Genomic DNA, 20683 nt, shown 5'->3' with positions numbered 1-20683 from the left:
AGAGCAAACACATAGTGAGATTCCTAACTACCTTCTTACTGAAGATTGTGAATTTAGATTTCCCTCTTTTGAATTTCAGAGGGCTCATAAACTCCGCTACATAAGGTTTGCATTGTGTCCGAAAAATATTGGGTACAAAGGGTTTCAGCAGCCTTTCTGAATCACAAATCACTGCACTCCCTCTTGGATATTTCTACAAACCAGCCTTAGTACACCCTCATATCTATACCCCTGTAGATTTGGTTGCTCTGCTTAATTGAGGTAATAGGTTTGCACCTCTGAGTGGCACTGAGGATATGGAATGACTGACAGGGGGACAAGGGAGACAACAACTCACCAGTGTTTATCAAGAAATAATGCTGTAATTCCATTCCCCTCCCCCGGTGTTCTGTCTCCTTCTAATCCCCTGATGTCTCACATGATAATTTGTTGAGAATATTAAGTTGGAACATTGCAAGGCTTTGGTCGAATATTAGCTTGCCTGATTGGTTATCCTTTACAATGGGATATGACATGTTCATGTTCCTAGAGACCTGGTACGTACGTATCGCCCTCTGTGGTCGACGACTTCCAGTGTCTCAGTGTCCTGGATTCATCTTCCTGCCATGGTCGTGCGTAGGGGGGGGGGGCTTAGCCGTGTGGGTACATATAACCACAGGGGGCCATGTTTGCACAGCGACTTTCATGTTGTATTACTAAAGACCCACATAAGCTTGTATTCCCTGTGTGGAACTGTTTCCTCAGGGCAGTCAGCTCACTTATGTCTGGAAGGAGACTTCAATGTGAAATTACTGTTCAAGCACAGCACATCCTGTACTTACATGTATCCTTCGGGCAATACTGACTCTAGGAGACAGGATCTGGTATCTCACCTAGCTTCATGTGATTTAATTAATGTAATCGAAGTAGCAGGCACTAAAGACTCTGCCCAACATACCTTTATGGGCAAATGTAATTCCTCTGTGACAGATTATATTTTCATTACACACAACCTGGAATACACACTCCTATATTGGTCAGTTTCTTCACCAAACTATGGTGATCACAATCCCATAGAAGCAGCCCTCTCTATAGCCCCCCGTGGAGAAATTTAGGGTGGATAAAGGAGCGAGCATCCTTCAGCCCTCAAATGATAACCGCAGGCTAGTGTGGCGATTGAGAGAACCAACCCACTTTTTGTAACTGAATAATCAGAGAAATATTTGATTTGGTGGAATCATGTCTAGCCGGGGAGGAGGCCGCCAGCCAGGTAGTTAAAGCATTTAAAAGCTTATGTGCAAACATTTGGAAAGCACTACAGAAGCCCTTTAATCCCATAGCCAAATCCCTTAGAGGGGGATGTATGGCGTTACAACGCATGCTTTTACCACGCATGCTGTTACAACGCAAGTATTACAATGCAAACCTTTACAACGCATAGCGCTTTGGGTTGCTGGATAGTGAATAGTTTAATTTACTATTCCAACTCCAGTCCCCGTGGACACTAGGGGAGGTGTTGGATAGTAAATTAAAACTATTCCCTATCCTAGAGCGCCCCCCAGTGTAATGCGTTGTAAAGGTTTTCGTTGTAATACTTGCGTTGTAACAGCACTGTGTGGTAAAAGTTTCGCTGTAAAGGATGTTTTCCCTTAGGGTTCAATCACGATTGTTAGATGGCTAATTACATGCTGTGCCAGGCCCTTGCATCTAAGCCTAGAGACCATACAGCAGTGACCACTGTTCAGACTTCTGACTGCAATTATCTGACGCTGTCTTGCACGTGGGTTATTTTTTTTAAATCTGCTGTGAAGACAAGCGGCACTAGGCTCTCTTAACCTTGCTGTTCATTTTCACTTATTTTAGGGATTTTTTTAGAATGCTGTTATGTATACTATTGCATGATTTTATTAGTTCTAACAGTTATGCTGACATTATTGTTTTAATGTAGGGCTGTTACCCACATGCTGCTATGTATATCGTGCAACAACACAGGGTCTAGACTCTTAACCAGCAAGGCTGAGTCAAATCAACGTAAACAACAACACAAATGCCAGTGCTGGACTCCAATTAACACCTTTTATGTCAAACAGTGGTACGAGTAAAAAATACCAATACGCTTTTACTTACGTCACTAGTTTATTTTAGTCATTTATAGTCACTAGTTCAAATATGTTCATTCTTTTTCAAAAGACAGTATTTTTGTGCATATATACATTATATACAAATACATACAATGTTTCACACATTTTTACTGGCATTTGTGTTGTTGTTTATGCTATGTATATCGTTTCATTGTGATAACCTCTTTTTTAAATCATGTGCTATAACTGGTATGGATTGCTATGCAACATTTATGGATGCATGTTACATCCAAATTGCGTTTTTGAATCTGAATCTGACTAAATAACAAATATGCGTGCAAAAACATATACTGAAGAATAACAAACTTTACCACAAACTTATTACAAAGGACTACCAGACATCTCCATGAATATCAGCTTCAAGATCTTACATGATTGCCATTGGTACCTATAAATGCTCTATAGTGCAAACCTTGCCTCCAGTTCCTGCTGCTGGCTGCTTGGTCAACCAGGATGGGGCATAATCTATATTCTCTTGTCTAAGTCTACATTCATACTGGCAATCAGTATGGCACACAATGAAAAGCAAGACTGATTTCAACATTCCCCCTTCAACTGAACTGGCAGTTCTTTGTGATACCAAGAACACTGCAGGAACTAAATACCATAGCAACATATGGATAGATTCTAACTTATCTACTGCCAAATTGACGAAGGAAAGGAATTATGGCATCCACATAGGAAGACTGGATACAAGCTCTATCAAGACCAGAGATACGATTAACTCATCTATAAATTAAGTTACCAGATGCAAACATCTATAGGAATTTAGGGGTCCTTCCTGTAGATGTAAAGACAAATAAACCCATAATACCTTCATACCAAGTATACTGGGATAAATGCAGGAAAGCCCAACATTTAACAAACCACCTGACATCAATATACCTCGCTACCATGGAAGTTACTATGACTTCCTAATATTTACACATGTAAGTGGGGAGGATTGGAAAAGAGAATTTATGAGAACCCTTATCAACTAAAGGAGGACATTCAAATCATTTGTAGAGTAACAATGTGGGATCTAATCCCGTGAAAAATACAAATGAGGCATGTTAGTGGACTTGATGAGAGAAAATCTCATGTTATTTTCTTTCTCTTCAGAGCAGCCACAATAGAGGCACATCTGATGATTTAGGAATGACTATAACATAGTAATTATTGATGATGTTGTTCTGGAAGTACAATCTATGGATACCGATTGTGGGTAAGAATAGAATCTGGACTGAAATCTACTTTACTTCATAAATAGTTGAGGCACCATTGGTAAAGAATAGTATTAGATAGTATCGCATTTACAGATTTATTTGTAATGAGGATCATTGTATATTTTAATAGCAGATTATTTTTTATGTTATGGAAAGAGCAATACATAATACAATTAATAATTAAAACAAATTATATTTAATAGGGCCATCTCAGGCATGGCAGTTTACTACCTATTTAGAATGCCTACTTGGTTTTTAATTTGTTGTTTGAGAACAATTTAAATACTCCCATCCTCATTAATTATATATATATTTTGCAATAATTTGATTGCTAAAATGTGCTGTGTCACAATTTGAAGATAAACATCAGTGGAGGGAAAACTGTGTCTGTTGTCTTCCAAACTTCAGCTTATTTATGTTAAGTTAAATATGGTGCAGCCTTTTTAAAATATTACATACCACTTCATATGGCTATACTTTTAAATATCCAAGCCTATTTATAACTAATGGCTGTGAACTTCTGGTACATTTTTTGTGAAAATTACTTCAATTTCATAAAATATTGGGATTTTAATATGTTCACAACATTTAGCTGTCCAATTAAATGAAATCGTATTTTCTGATTTTAAAGAAGCACATTAGTACACTCTACGTATAATATAATTGAGCTGAAAAAGCATGATCATTCTTGGTGGGAAGCAAATAGTTGTAAGTCTACTTACTTATATTGTGTATGTTTTGGTTTATGATATATGGGATAAGAGAACCCCCTGCTGTATAATATAAGGATTTTGCAAGTCACTGAAGAGTTTACTGACGATATAGAGGAATGGGGCCGTGGCCAAGCTACTTTTTGAGGCATTGGAACTCCGAAGAGAGTTGCAATATCCTTATCATGTACAGACAGGATACTTTAATTCTTATAATTCTTGGTCACATCATTATCTTTTCCACAAACTATTTAATTCCTTGGTACATTGTTCCTTCATATCAATATTTGCAAAGATGAAGAATAAAAATAGAATCTCTAGTGCAAAACACATAAACAAAAGCTGTTCAATATGGGGTAGCTGGGTAAATCCACGCTTATAGCCAAATGAAAATACTGCAGTCCACTCTGGGGAGGTTCTCCGTAAAGACGGGTAATCCTTGAGGCCTCTTTTTGATTATCACAGTCACTCTGAGCATCGGCATAATAGATGCGGCCTGTGCCCTGTAGAGGAACGGAGATCTGCTTAAGGGTCCGTGTGGGGTGCGCCTGCTGCAGAGGAGTCCGGAGGAGTGGTGCAGAGAGATTGACGGACCTGGCTGGAAAGGAGAGCCAGCGGCAGTGGGAGACCCCCGACAAAGCGGCTTGAGATGTTTTGATGCCTAGAGGAACTTTACTAAATGATTCCCAGCACCTGCGCCGGACCACTGACTGGGAGGAGGGATTGCCCAGTTGCGAGGCGTCAACGTAACAGAGGTCTGCTCTCAACAGGTGAGCCAACTAGGAGGCTAAAGAGGACTGCTCCCTGCTATGGTGCAGACAGACACAGCAGATAGTCACAGTGACCACCTGGATAATCATAATATTCACTGACTTCCCATGAGATAAATGGAATAGTGACAGGCTGCTAAAATCTGAGGCTGGTGACAATATAGTGCAGTTTGGATTCTGCTCGTGCCCCCTGGTGACCTGGGGTGAGGCAGGGTCTGCCGACTCTCAACCTTCATGTAAGGCACCATTCAGGAGTATGGGAGACTCTGGTATCCTGGTATTTCTTGCAACTCCCGCAATATTACGACAGCCTTTCCTCTAGCCTTCACCTAAAATGGAGAAATATGATCGTACAAATGCCAATTTCACATCAGAAAAGAAGCTGCCTCTTAGATCCAATAGTGTTAATGCTGAAAATGAACAATGATCTTTCTTTTGTTCTTTTATTGGAGTTATAAAGCGCATAATCACTGTCTGGTCCCTTAATGCTGCGAGAGAGTGTCTAAACCCCGCCAACAGTCATATGTACAACACTCGGAGGGGCTTATGCTGTGCCTCCATGAACAGAAGAGTCTTGAGTCTTTTCCTGAATGGGAGGAGTGCAGGTTGCTTGCGAAGGCTCACAGGTAGCCGATTCCATATTTGAGGGATCAGTACATAAAAGACTCTGCCGCCTTAAGATGTTGTTTTGAACCATGGGCGGGCCAGTAGGCCTGCTTCAGCTGACCGGAGGGTACGTCATGGCACATAGCTCCCTAGGCGCTCCTTGATATATACAGGAGCGTGGCCATGAATGGCTTTGTGGGCAATGCAGAGGCCTTTGAACCTCACTCTCTGGTTAATGGGAAGTCAGTGCAACTGCTGTAGTAAAGGGGTAGCGTGCGCCCATCTTGGGAGCCTGAAAATAAACGTAACCACCTCGTTCATTGCCACTTATAGTTTACTGATCAGTTTCTCAGGGAGACCAATGTATAGGGCATTGCCGTAATCCAGCCATGACCCAATCATTGCTGACACAACCAGATGTAGTGTAGCAAATGAGAGGAGGGGGGCTAGTTTCTGTAGTTGTCTCAGTAAGCCCATACAGGTCTCAACCACGGTGGAAACTTGGTTTGACATGAAAGGTTTGGCATCAATTTTTATGCCTAAGCTTTCTACAACCGGACTGGTGTTGGGGTAGTACCAATCTCTTTTGGCCAAAAGAGGTCATTCCAGGGGTTGTTTTTAGTAGTAATGGTGAGGACCTCGGTTTTATCAAGATTGATTTTAAGCGAGTTGGCTGTCATTCCGTTAACCGTGTACCTAAGTATGTTTTGCACACGTTCATGGGTCTGGCAAGAGTTATCAATTTGATTAATTATTTGAGTGTCATCTGCATAGTTAAACACGTGGCAGTCCATGCGGGCCAGCGCGGCCAAAAGTGGCTGGAGGTAGATGTTGAAAATAAGAGGGGACAGCGCTGAGCCCTGGGGAACCCCACAGGAGAGTGTGCCGATAATAGACATCCGCTCACCCAGTTGGACCCTTTAAGACCAACCCGACAGGAAGAACACAATCCATCGGTGTGCCAGCCCATGGATACCCAATTCTGAGATCCGGGACAGAAGTGGTGTGTGATTGACCATGTCGAAAGCCAATGATAGGTCAAGTAGACCAGGGCACTCCAGGTACAGCCTGCCTGCTGTACCTGGAGTAGCTGTTGTTCCTCAATAAAGAGTGACAGTGTTTTGAGGACATGTTGTTCTACTACTTTCGCCAGGAAGGGGAGCCTGGAGATGGGCCTGTAGTTCTTAAGATTGGCTGCATCTGCTCCTGGTTTTTTCAAAAGGGAGATGGCCCTGGCTTCCTTGAGGTTAGTAGGAACACAGCCCATCTCCAGAGATCGGTTAAGAAGGTCAAGGAACTCCCTCATTATTCCAGGAAGGGCCATTCAGAACACCCTTGGTGGGCTGGTGTCCGCTGGTGAGCCTGACTTGACATGGTCCATCAGGAGGGACAAGGAGTCGTGGTCCAGCCTTGGGAGGGAGGTGAGCTGCTTACCGGAGGCGTGAGGGGCTAGATCCACATCCAGGGGGCACTGATTAGTCGGTGTATTGTGAATGTCAGTTAAATTATCCCTGAGTTTGTGGAGGAAGAAGGACTGAAACTGGTTACAATCTACCGGACTGGGAGTCACTTTCTGCTCTAGTTTTTGGCTAAGTTCTTTCAGGATTTTGAAAGTTTCTTTCTGTTTATTAGCAGCTTCCGGGATTTTCGCCTCCGGTTATGATGGCTTTTTTTATAGGTAGCCAGCATGGATCAGTAGCTTGCGAGCGCAACTGGATTGTATGACTTGCGCCAAAGCCTCTCATGTTGGTGAAGGGTTTGCTTCCTTCTCCTCAGGTCTAAATTGAACCAGGAGGCACCTTTGCCCTTGTTCCTAACTCTTTCCCTCCTGGCAGGTGTCACCTTATCTATGGCCTCTCACAGCTTGCAGGTGAGAACCTCACTCTCCTGATCAAGGATCCCTTTCACATATTTTTTAGGTGGGATACTATGCACAGTACCCACTAGCTTGCCTTCCTTGATTTTATTCCAGCCTCGCACCACTCTCCACTCCGGGAGGGGGGGGGAGGGGGTTGCACTGATTGGCTAGCCAGTGGGACCCAGCACCATAATCAGCGAGTGGTCGGACCAAGTGCAAGGACTAATGTCTGTCAGGCTAGCGGGAGGCTGGGCGGTCCAGATGAGGTTGAGGGTATGTCCCTTGTCGTGGGCGGGGGAGTCAACCAGTTGTTGCAGCCCCATCGTGGTCATAGCTGATCTGGCAGGGGACACTGTGACCTTCAGGGTAACAGAGAAGGAGGTCACCGCTGAATCAGCATGCTGAAAAACTTTTGTTCCACAGCTAGCATGGTCTCGGCCATCACCTAAGGGGTCAGTAGCTTACTGAACTTTGGGTTGAGGTTTAGATATCCCTAGGCATACTTTACTGTGAGGATTTGGTTATATGATTTCTGTAGCTTTTGCTAATGCTACATACATTTTCTCCAACCACAAGTAGATTTGGTTTCATTTTCCGGTCCTGAAGGATTGCCCAGATCAATAGCGACATTTGAGGTAAAGAAACATATTGATCTAGACCATGGGTACTCACAAGCAGTTTCCCAGGTGCCACAAAGTTTGGTCCATGCTGTGACTGAGGGACGCATTGGTGGCAGCAGGGGGTGGGTGGAGGGGGTTAATTTTTTACTGGAGAGGTGTTGGGGGAGGGGTTGATGGTAAGGTGAGTGTAGCAGAGGTGAAGCATGCATTTCTAGTGTCTTACTTGCAAAATGTGAAACTAAAAACTTGCCATTTATCTCAGCTTCTCCATTTAACCAAATTGTGTAATCCTAGGCCATTGTTTTCCTCCTTTTTCTTCATTATCACCTAGGAGGACTTCGAAATATATTACTTCAGAATGTTTTCTGTACAAAACCTTCTGTGTTTGATTTAATAAACTATAATGTTGTTCATGTATAATAGAAACCCAGGACACCCAAAGAGTTCACATAACAACTGACTCACCTCTTAGTTCACCATTGGCATTGTTATTAGGACATGATAGAAGAATGTTCTGCATGTTAATGAAATACAGGTTTTGAATTCTGAACACACTTTGTGATACTTTTACTCTTTTGCCTCAAGATGTCTTTTAAAATGAAGATGTTTTTTAATGTTAAGCAGTGTAGGGCACCCTAGATATTTTATTTTTTTAACTTTAATTAAGTTTTACATAAATAATTGCCTGTTTTGTAATTATTTTTCCTGTGAGTGCTCAGTCGAGTAAACAGCAGCCAAGTATTGCTGTTGACCAGGAGCAGCATGTACAGGTGAGGAGGGCCGCATGCGGTCCCCGGGCCGTACTTTGAACATCACTGACCTAGACACACACTATTTTATGAGCTGGATAGGATCATTGCTTCCACATTCAGCCACGTATTGCCTTTTAATCATAATAAGAGAACTCACCTATTAAAAGTAATTGGGTATCTCGGAGCTATTTTTAAAACCACAAATTCACATTACACCAATTTACACCTAGGGCACATCCACCCCACACCTCAAATCAACATCTCTTGCTCAAAAGACCTAAGGCAAAGAGCCCCATCGAAGGGCCAGTTGGGCATTGCAGCGCCAGCCCAATGACAAGCTACCCCAATGTTGAAGCATGACACCCACATGGGTGTGTGAGGGCTCTTGCTTCTGAGCAATCAGATCCCCTGATCTGTTGTCTCAGTTACCCTGATATAGATCCTTCCGTCCTTCCCTTTACTCAGGAACTGCATACCTTTGTTATTGCATACTCTCCTATGGACCCCAAATGCTGGACCTTTAAGTGCTCCTGGTCCCCCTCTATGTTTAGTGGCCACTGTGAAACCAGCATAGACTCGGAAATAAAAGCTTTTCTTAGTAACCTAAAATACAGTCTCCGAATGGTGGATCCTAAGATTACACACTGACAAACCGTCTGAACCAGATTTGTGACAGAATCCATAAGCATGATGATCTGCTGGATCAACTCGCACACAGAATATTAGATACTGAGAATGGAGACATACGCAACAAACAAATCTTGAGGATAAAAAAGGTCCTGGAGGTCATTAAGGAATGACGGTCTAGAGGCATGCTCCAGGAAAAATAACATTAGAATTGTGGGCATACCAGCATCTAAAGCCAAAGACAGGATTGAGACTTCCATGGAAACCTTGCTCAACCACTATTTGGAGGCCAGCTGATAAACATGTTCTCTGATGAATGCAGGCACTGTTCCCTGGGCCCTCCTCCCCCTCCCCTGGGAACTCTGCATGCCCCAACAATGACCACTTACTTTACCTCAGGGTTTGACTTACAAGGGGAAAGGGTGAACTGCAACAGCAAAGTAACCGGGTCTCAATCAACCTGGATTTCACCTTGGCTGTACACGCTGTTTGCATAGAATTTCCTCCTGCCAAGTGACTTGATTAAAGCAGGTCTGCCCTGTGCCCTCATTTACCAGGACAAGCTGAGAATCACCATCAATGTAATGTTCAGCTCTTTACTGATTCATAAATAGGCTAGTACATTTTGCCATAAACATGCTCAAAAGACCTTGGAAAATGAAGCTGTGGTTGCTGATGAATCTGGAAGTCACTTTGGTGATAATGACTAGGTGCATGCTGCTGTTTTACTTGCTCTTTCAGAGTAGTACAATCAAGCTGATACTCATTGATAGTTGTCTGACTGTGTAATGCTTTGAAAACTGAACTATATGTGTTTTTCTAATGTGGGAGTGTATTGCTTCTCTAAAATATGCTTGTTGGCTCCCTTTTGTTAAGCCTCCTGACCAGTCATTCCTTGAATAGGATGGGGTGTGCACCCAATTCACTGAACTACCTCCTGGATGGTTCCCATTTGGCCTCTATTTGGTTTCTTCTCTTATGGGCATCAAGTTGCTGTTGGGGATATAATAAATGTGGACGTTCTTCAACTGGTTGGGGGTATTTTGGTTGTTTGTGTGACTATTTTTCGATGACAAAATTACAATATCCATACTGTGCAAGCCTGCATAATAATTCTACCTCATATCGCCAGTGACACATATCACAGTGCACACTGCTATCTTGAATTGAATGTCCAGAAGATTATGAATTCATGAAAGGTACTCTCGCTTTTATTGTTGTGCCAATTCAATATATCGTGGCTACACAACGTTCTTCAATGTGAAGTGCTGGAGATTTCGAATTCACAAGCGCTTCAGATTGCTGTTGAACTTTAGACTCAACGCTACTAGACTAGCGCACTCTGAGTATCTGCCCTGAAGAAGCCCAATTTGGGCGAAACGCGTTGGCTGTGTGTCCGATCATCTTGTACAAAGAATATGTCCAAGGATGAAATAAAAGTGAATTGTGTATAATATTGAAGGACTCTTACTCATTCTGTGAAAGAGTGTACAAACACTCTACTTTTTTGTTGCCTCTCAATTTTATTATTGGGTTATTTATGAGCCCTTGTGTCACTTTTGCGCCACCGGTGCATCATTTTTTGTGACGCACCAGCAGCTTAAAAATGCACCATGTTGCCTCATATTTACAAAGTGACGCATCTAGGTAGATGCATCATTTTATAAACCCCTACACAACATTATACCTGCATCAGGTATAATATATGCAGGGTGGGCATTCTAGTTCAAGTTCAAGTTTAACATTTGTATAGCGCACTACTCACCCAGAAGGTCTCAAGGCGCTTGAGGGAGGGGGGTACTTTACTTATCGAATATCCAAGTTTTTAGTTGTTTTCTGAAGGAGAGGTGGTTCTGTGTAAGGCGGAGGTGGGTGGGGAGAGAATTCCAGGTCTTGGCCGCTAAGTAGGAGAAGGATCTTCCCCCATGGTGGATCTTTGGATGCGTGGAATTGCGGCGAGGGCTTTATTGGACGATCGTAGTTGGCGGGTGGGGGTGTAAAAGGACAGGCGCGTGTTGAGGTATTCAGGTCCTAGGTCGTAGAGGGCTTTGTGTGCGTGGGTGAGGAGACGGAACGTTATTCTCTTGTTGACGTGGAGCCAGTGGAGGTCTTTCAGGTGACCGGAAATGTGAGCTTGGCGGGGGATGTCGAGTATGAGTCTTGCTGAGGCGTTTTGGATGCGTTGGAGTTTTTTCTGTAGTTTGGCTGTGGTTCCGGCGTAAAGGGTGTTTCCGTAGTCCAGTCGGCTTGTGACCAGTGCGTGGGTGACCGTCTTTCTTGTTTCGGTGGGGATCCAACGGAAGATTTTTTTGAGCATGCGTAGGATGTTGAAGCATGATGATGAGACGGCATTGACTTGTTTGGTCATTGAGAGGGAGGAGTCCAGGATGAATCCCAGGTTACGTGCGTGGTCCGTTGGTATGGGTGCGTTTCCCAGGGCCGGTGGCCACCATGAGTCGTCCCAGGCGGAGGGGGATGATCCTAAGATGAGGACTTCCGTTTTGTCTGAGTTCAGTTTTAAACGGCTGTTCTTCATCCATTCGGCTACGTCTTTCATCCCTTCGTGTAGGTTGGTTTTGGCGGTGTTTGGGTCTTTGGTGAGGGAGAGGATCAGCTGGGTGTAGTCTGCGTAGATGATGTTGAGGTTGTGTTGGCGCGCGATGGATGCGAGGGGACTCATGTATACGTTGAAGAGGGTGGGACTGAGTGATGATCCTTGTGGTACGCCGCAGATGACTTCGGTGGCCTCTGATCTAAACGGGGGAAGGTGGACTCTCTGGGTTCTTCCGGCGAGGAATGAGATGATCCAGTCCAATGCCTTTCCTTGTATTCCGACGTTGCTGTGGCGTTGTATAAGGGTGCTATGACAGACTGTGTCGAAGGCTGCGGAGAGGTCAAGTAGGATGAGGGCAGCTGTTTCTCCGTTGTCCAGTAGAGTTCGGATGTCGTCTGTTGCTGCGATGAGGGCAGTCTCGGTGCTGTGTGTGACACAAGTAAGCCTCGTAGAAGTGACGCAGTGAAATCTATGAGATTTTACTGCGTCACTTCTCGGACGCAAATGTGTCAATAGCTTACGCCTGCCTCACAGCCAGCGTAAGACTGATGCAGGCATATTTGAAATGGGACTTGCCCATGTGAAATGACACATTGATGGAGTTGTGTCACTTTTGTGACACACTCTAGCAATGCGGCATTTTTGCGCCTACAGATCTATCAGAAATACTGATATATCTGTAACTCCTTGCAACATGATGTGTCATACTGTAACTATGATGCATCCAGCATGTCACAAGGAGGGCGCAATGAAAAGTGATACATCACAGTTTTCACGCAGCGATGAATCACTTTTCATAAATTAGGCCCATGGAGAGGGAGATAGAGTTAATAAATCCTAAGCTGTGCTGCTTAGGAAAGATTGGAGTAACTCATATACATCTAAACTTCTAGTGCAGACAGTTCCATTTCACTGAGAACATCGCACAAATTATGCCCCACTTCTAATACTGTGATCTCATTTATGGTCAAATTTGTGGTAGACCAGACCACCAAAAATGTGACACCAAAAATGTGGCCCTATATAAAATCACAGTATAGTTTAATTCTATCCAGGTACTGCGGCTGAAGGATACCCTTAGGTAACATCTGCCTGTCCAATTTGAAAAAGAGGGCATTTTCCATACAATCTGGAGCATGCCAGCAGATAAGGCCCTTGGATAGGACAGATTAACTGATGAGTTTTCTAATAAATTCACTAAGTTGCTGGCCCCAAAACTGCGTTCAATGTACGAGGAATTCAGGAGCAATGGATGCTTCATTCCATCTGTTAGAGAGGCACTGATTATAAATATTTTTAAGTCTATTGAACCACCTAACTTATGGAATTTGTACAGACAACTATCTATAATTAACATAGTTAATAAAATACAGGACAGACTTATTGGAAACAGGCAAACATTGTTCACCCTAACCAACTGGGGGTTGCCCTAGGATGGGCTATTGTCCATAATTTGAGTACCCTTTTCACTCTGCTTCACTCAGTAAATCCACAGATTCAAGTGGCAGCAGTGTTCTTGGAGGCCACAAAGGCATTTGATTCACTGGAATTACCGTAGCTCTTTTCACTGCTTTTCCTGATAGGGGCGAGCCCTTCCTGTATCGTGTGGCTCAAACTGCTTTATGTGCTACCCACCGTGGATTGTGCATGAATGGTGCGGTTTCCTCCTTTCCTGATTAGAAGAGGCTGCCGGCAGGAATGCCCGCTGTCCTTGATCTTCTATGCCCTCGTCATGGAACAACTTGCATCAACTCTGCTAAAACATCATGCTGCACACGGACTAAATTATTTTGGCCTGGAGATTAGTGTTGGTGATGCATGCAGATGATGTGACTTCGTACGTGAAAGAACATGAGTAACCTCACACCCATACTGCTGGAGGTCCTCATATTAGGTGGTCTCACTGGAATTATCATAAATTGGTATAAATCAGTTATTTTTTTCACCAACTGCGGCTATGCTATGTTTTGTAACTAAGGGCCTGATTATGAAGGCGGTCGGTCTTACATCTGACAGCCATCGCATTGGGATGATCCCGTTGGATCCGCAGTGGTCAGTCTCTCTTGACTTCCACCCCTCCGCCCGCCATCCTAATATGACAGGCGAAAAACATGCTTTCAATGGCGGTGAGACTGCCACTGACAGGCTGCCGATGGCGGTTTCACTACAATCGTAATGAGGCCCTAAGTTCATGTTCATTAAAATTAACTGCCTCTGCATTCAAACATGTGGGGATCTGGGTCAGCAGGGGCATCAAGGTGATATGGATGAAGAATTATGGCAGGACTGAATGTGTCACTTGGGAAGCATGTACCGGTCCAGTACAGGATGCCTCTGTCTATAGCCAGGGGAATTGCCAATATAAAGATGGTGGTCTTTTCTAAATTCCTTTACCTTTTTGTTAATAGCCCTGTCCAATTGACACGCGTATTCTTCAATGGCATTAGGTTCCTAAAGATTGAACTGAAGTGGACTGGAAAACAGCCGATATTATTGTGGGAAGGGCTGACCCTGTTGTTTGAGCAAGGTGAACTGTGTACACCCTACTTTAAATTATACTGTAAATGTGCACAGGTCCAATATATCCATCAATGGGTTTATCCAAGCTGTACCATCCACATGTTGCAGTGGAAGCAGACAGTGCTGATCTCTGCCCATTAGTCAAAGCAATTTTCACTCCTCTATCACGATTTAGTGGTGAGATCCGTTCTGTAAAATGCGCGGTTTGGCCATAGGACAGAATGTTATGTTATGTTACAAAAAACTTGATATAGCGCAATGAATTACCCCCAAAGGGGTATCTTGGCACTGAAGCACAGACCTGGGTCTGCGCCGCAGGGCTCCACTGGACTGCTTGTCTGTGGCTGATGCAGAATCCGATATTGCCTCTTGCAACAGACAAGGGATCCCTACAACAGCTGACGCATATGAGGTTGGAAGTGATGAGGGTCATGTACTCTGCTGGTACATTTCTTATGCAGTAGGATATCCAAAACACAACGCACTGCACGCTACTTGGCTTGCTGCTGTACTGTCAACTGCACAGCATATGTAAAAAACTGCATAACACATATCCCCAAGATCCTCCAAGTTTACCAGCAATATACTGCGTTGTAAGCTCGGCATCCACCAGACGACTAGTCACAGAGTTGTACTCCACTATGCAAAATAAAGTCCTTGAGACGAAGGCTAGAGAAAAACTTGAGTGGTAAGCTGATCTGAACTCCGCCGCAATGGACGAGGACTGGCACTACTGCTGTGATCAGACAGGCATGCTCTCACCTAATTATAGATTGTGTTTGATATATATCAAATGTTTACACAGAATATACCGCACACCGATTAAACTGCACAAAATGGGACTTTTGATCGATGTATGCTGTCCGCATTGTGACACGAAACAGGCGTACTTCAAGCATTTACTTGGCTTGGCAATGCTCTGAAGTGGCTAGGTTTTGGACTTCAGTTCATGACTGCGTTGATGAAGTAATCAGTGAAAGGGTGCTAAGAACACCCATAGAGGCTCTTTTGGGCTATGTCAAAGAGGTCTCAGTTAGTAGGCGTAAGCTCACAGTGATGATGCTTCTACTCGTAAAAAATAGGAGTAACAATACACTGTCGAAGACATGCCTATCCATGTGTGAACTTCTCGCTACAAGACATGGGGCCCGATTCACAAAGGGAAACTTTTAACTTTTTTGTAATTTTACAACTTTTTGGTATTCATAAAGGTAAACTTAAACCAAAAGTCTAACTTTTCTACTTTTAGTCTAAGTTTTCCTTTGTGAATACTAAAAAGTATAAACTTAGACACAAGTGTAAGTTTACCTTTATGAATCGGCCCCTATGTGTACTGCCAGTTACAATTTGAGGACTATTGGTCACAGATGGCAGCTAGAACAGGTAACAAAAACATTGGGGGGTGGAAACATTATTGCCAGATGATGGAAATGAATTAGGTGGTTGGGCACTCATAGGGTGATGGAGGCCTCCAGGGAACTGACTGCTGACACCGTGCAGCCTGGAAAGTATTGCAATGCCCCTATTACATGTATAACTAAGGAGCGGCTGGCACGGATCAGGGGTGCTGGGGTGGGAGATGTGGGGTGGGTGGATGTGGGAAGGCAAGGGGGTGTAAAAACAAAACGTACTCCCTCGCCACGCCCTCCTCCATCATCCTGCCATCGTCTCTCCCGGCTGGTGTTCCAGGAAGCACCCAGGCTGAGGCTCCCCTGAGCCAATCACAACACTGCAATGCAGCGCTGTGATTGGTCTGAGGTCCGTGGTTCGGTGCACAACCAGTAAATGGGAACTTGGCCATGTTCTCCACCTGGGCTTTAATGCAGCCTAGGTGGAGAACATGCAAAGTGCGCATGGCTTTTCAGCCAAACATTCATGTACACTTAGGGAGTTCAAACCACTCCTCCCCTGCTCTCCAGCAGAGCAGCCCCTCCCACAAAGCTGCAGCAGAAGGGGAAATAAATCATAAAAACCTTGAGTTATCATTTTTTTTTTTTTTTTGTGGAGTTTTATATAGCGCGAACTAGACCCGAACCGAATCAGGTATCCGAGCGCTTTACATAGCACAAGTTACGTTTTTTACATGAGGACACACTTTCTTTTTTTTTTTTGGCACGGGGAGATTAAGTGATATGCCCAGAATCACAGGAGGTTTTTGGCGTCGTTACCGAGGCCCACCCAGATCCTCAGGTCCGAGGTCGAGCGCCTTAGCCGTTAGGCCAGCTCCTCTCCCCGTCTTTATTTCACTGCTGCAAAGCAGTGGAGCAACGCTTCTCCGCCTTAGCCGAGGATCTGCCACTGGTATAACTCCGAATTTGTTGTAGAGGCACTCCTGAACTCCACCTGGTAATAGATATAACACTGGTACAGGTGTAGGGCCCTCCCAAGTGCCGAACTGCATGCAAATAGCAAGATAGTACAAACCTTTAACTTTAGGTACTGTAATAGTACAGCTTTGGCATGTAACCTCAACTAGTCATGGGGATAACGTTGAAAGAACTGGGTAAATTTACCATTAGAATGTTGTTATCAAATCCCAATAAAAGGAGAATATTTTAAAAGTTGCAGTTCTTTTCAATATTAAAAACATTAAATACAGGAAGCCAGCAAGAGAGTGGTTACACCTGTTCTGCGGTAACTACTGAGAATATATGTAGACCAAGGAGATAAAGCACATTCTTCCTGCAGACAGAGGTTACATATTTTATCTAGTTCAGTGTCTGTTAAAGAGGAGTGCTAGGCATATAGATGTACTGTGTCCCTGCTGACTGTTCACTGGCCACGCTTTTGAGGCACAGGCATATAGGCAGCGGTACAATAAAGGTATTTCAAAGGCACACATTTATCTACAGTGAAAATATATGAACCAATGCTGTAACCTGTGTGAGAATACATTCATGATTTTATATCTGCATAAACGGCTGTAAAGAGGCATTTCAGTGTAATGAAATAAGCATTTCTCCAAATAACTTCCTGCAAAAATATTTGGTGATAAATTTTTCGACCTAGATCTTAGTGCACTGAAAGAAATGAGCACAAATGATTAATTTTGAACATTTAGGCTTAAGCAGATATTGTCTTAATTTAATGCAAAGGGCTTTATATAAAACGCATGGGCACCATAGCTAAGGAACTCAACCTATGAATTCAAACTGCTCAAAACACAACTTAGGGCCTTATTAGGATGGCAGGCGGTCTCGCGACCGCTCCCCATCATAACAGAGATGGGGACTGCCTGACATAGTGTCAGGGGTCCCACAGGACAAATTACAATGCGGTCGCCACGCTGGAAGTTGCATTGTATAGGTTTTCCATTGCAGTGGTTGCTGCTGGCTGCAGCACCTGCCGCGATGGAAAAAAGGAATGTGTAAAACATCCCTGTACTATGTGACAGGCACCATGCAGTGCCTGTCACTTGTTAAAGGGATCTCTCCACACCCAAAGAGAAGAGCCAGGGGGGAAGAGGGGCCAGCTACGGGCCCCCAATGTCCACCCCTGGCAGCCTTTCCATGGCGGGTACCTTTCTCATCTCTACCCGCACCATTCTGGGGATTGCTACTGTTGGACCCGTGGAGGTCGGGCTTTCCGCCCGCCATCAAAATATGGCAGGCTGTAAAGCAGCTTAGAGTAGCATGGAGACTGCCACCAACAGCCTGTTGGTGGCGGTCTCCCCGCCATCATAATCCGCCCCTTAATTTGGAAAAAGTCATGCTTCCAGATTTTTCCTAAATCTTATAAGGGGCAGTTGAGAGTGGAGAGACAAGGAGCCTCGAAAAACTGAAATTCATTCTCGCCATCAACATGACTTCCCTTGCGACTGACTAAATGAGATACGTCTACATATATGTACATTCATCTTTAAGAAAATACAATTAACAGAAGTGTTGTGAAATAACATACTCTGACCACAAGGTTGTAATTGGTAAATCCAGCCCACGTGAAGTACTCTTCTTTCCATAAAGGGTTCTGAAATATCACATCGTCAAGCGAAGCACTGAAGGCATTTACGTAAATGTCAAAATCCCACGAGTCCTTGAAAATCTTCGTTCCCTTCGGAGGCTCTGTAATACTTTTGCTGAAATACATATTTAAGAAAGAGAGTTAAATTAAAACCTAATTTAGCAAATTGAAAGAACAAATAAGAATACAGGAATGTTCCCCGTCAAACAAACTCGGAGCTTCACCACCAGTGGCAAAGCAGCAGGGGTGCACCTCCCTATACCACACCTGATAAGAGTGCCTTGTCCATGCTGTAAGCCTAAGATTTTTTTTAACAATATGATTGACAGGACCTTAGTTTTGAATAGAAAATAAACCTATCCTACAGTATAGATTGGAAAAAAATGTTAAATACACCTTGCATAGATAATCACATACGTCAGTGACGGATATGATGCGCCGGATTGTCCATTTTGATGGCTCGGATCTCTTAATTCTGGATTGAAAAAAAATCATGTCTCATATGATAGAAATGAGGAAAAAAGAAAAAGATGCGTTTCCTCCATTTTATCACAAGAATTTCTTCCTTAAATATTGCTGAATGTGCATTATTTGGTGGCAACAACATTTTTTTTTGCCTACCTTGTAGAGGCGGCTCCTCCACTAAGTTGGAGGGTGTCGCCCCACTGCTTAATGAGCAGTGCTGAGGAAAAATAAAATTATAATAATGAAGCGCTATTATCATTTTATTTTTCCTTCCTAGGGGCGGGGCTGGCCAAAGCAGGGGCCAGGAGAGGAGTGGTGAGCACCTCAAAGTGTGCATGAATGTTTGTCCGGCCGTCTTGCAGGCCCGGACTGGCCGTTGTGGGCACCGGGCAATCCCCCGGTCGGCCGCAAGGTTGGGGGCCGGTTTGGGGCCCTGGGGGCCGTTTTTGTTGCAGAGCCGTTTTTGCAGCATAGCTGCTAAATCGGCCCTGTAACAAAATCGGCTGAAAAGCGGCCCTGGCAAAGCGCTCGCCCCCCTCCCGCCCGGGGGCGGGGTGGCCAGCTGAGCACTTTGCCAGGGCCGGTTTTGGTTCCCAGTCCGGCCCTGCCGTCTTGGGTTGCATTTCAAAGCCTGGTGTGGAACATGGACAGGCCATAAAGTTGTGCCTTCCTTACAAAAGGAAAGGCATCCCTTGTAGCACTGCTATGTAGTCCTACTGGGGTTTGCCCAGTGTTCCTCACAAATATTCACTTGCAAGTTTGAAAGTTCATGTTCATTGTTTATTTCAAAGCATTTTCTTTTTCCCTTGGTTTAAACATTCTGTGGTACATATCAATTACGTTTGGTCAATGCATTTCGGTCGTTAAGACCTTCATCCGGGACCAGTAAACTGAAAACAAGGCATGACAAAATTTTGTGTCAATATATGTCGTAAATAATACACCTAATACAAACAAGCATCATTTTCAAATGTCAATGCGGCAAGTAAATAAACATAAAAATCAGCACGCTCAAAAACGATTTTTATCCCATCGGATAAACAAAACATGTTAGATGCCAAAATACATTAAAAAACGCCACTCTGACTGCGCATTCATTGTTGTCCTCGTATCATGTGTTTCAAACCACACTACACTGCTTTAAAAAGCAAAGAGACGCTGCAGAAACTTCCCTCTATGTTAAACATGCGCTTAGGCTTGAAACTATTCAAAGCTCCACTTTCAGTTGTTAAATACCCAGTTACTCACTATGTACTTATTCCTCATGTCTTCCTCAGACTGCTCACTCTCCTGCCATAGGTAATGTCGGCATAAGCGCGATGGCTGTCCTCTCACTACTTATTTAACATACTTCTTAGTGCGCGTTTATGCGTCCCCCGCTCTCATTGGTTGTGCTCCCGATCACGTGGTCGGGTCCACAGCCAATGGGTGCTGCCGATTCCTCGCCATTGCTATGTGTTCGTGGTTAGGAATACGAATAAATAAAGTGTGTAAACTGACTTTTTTTAAAAAAAACGTAATTTACAATGAAAACTGGGACAATTCACAAAACAGTACCCATATTGTTCAACATGTGGCATGTGATGCAGTGTAAAATAAAATGACATACAAAAGATGACATTCAAAAGAAATGTAGATAAAGCAGTGACCCTGCTTTTTCATCATGTGAAAGAATTATTAATGTGGATGACTCATACATCCCACCCTGCAGGAAGTGCAAAAAGTGCGTATATCCATGTTATTACTCCCCAATTCACAAATAACATGTGAATTCCACACGATCATTCAGTCCAAAAGGCTTATGTGAATTTAACAGGTACATCCAGCTGTTCTCACGTTGCAGAAGAAATTTATTGTTATCTCTTCCTTCAGTTTTCTCTATCACTTCCAAAATTGCGAACTGCAGTTGTGACACA

General features: G+C 43.7%; 1 protein-coding gene across 2 annotated transcripts in view; it reads right to left on the bottom strand.

The window, feature by feature from the left end:
- Positions 1–20683, bottom strand: part of LOC144827366 (cytidine monophosphate-N-acetylneuraminic acid hydroxylase-like) — a 537565-nt gene that overhangs the window by 125943 nt on the left and 390939 nt on the right. For both annotated transcript variants that reach the window (XM_078685708.1, XM_078685707.1), the window contains exon 11: positions 18243–18417. In XM_078685708.1, coding sequence (XP_078541834.1) covers positions 18243–18417 — 175 coding nt within the window. The remainder of the gene's footprint in view (positions 1–18242; positions 18418–20683) is intronic.

This window comes from Lissotriton helveticus, chromosome 4_1 (assembly GCF_964261635.1).
Source record: "Lissotriton helveticus chromosome 4_1, aLisHel1.1, whole genome shotgun sequence".
NCBI lineage: Eukaryota > Metazoa > Chordata > Amphibia > Caudata > Salamandridae > Lissotriton > Lissotriton helveticus.
The sequence above is the reverse complement of the archived record's forward strand: the minus strand, read 5'-3'. Positions and strand labels throughout refer to the sequence as shown.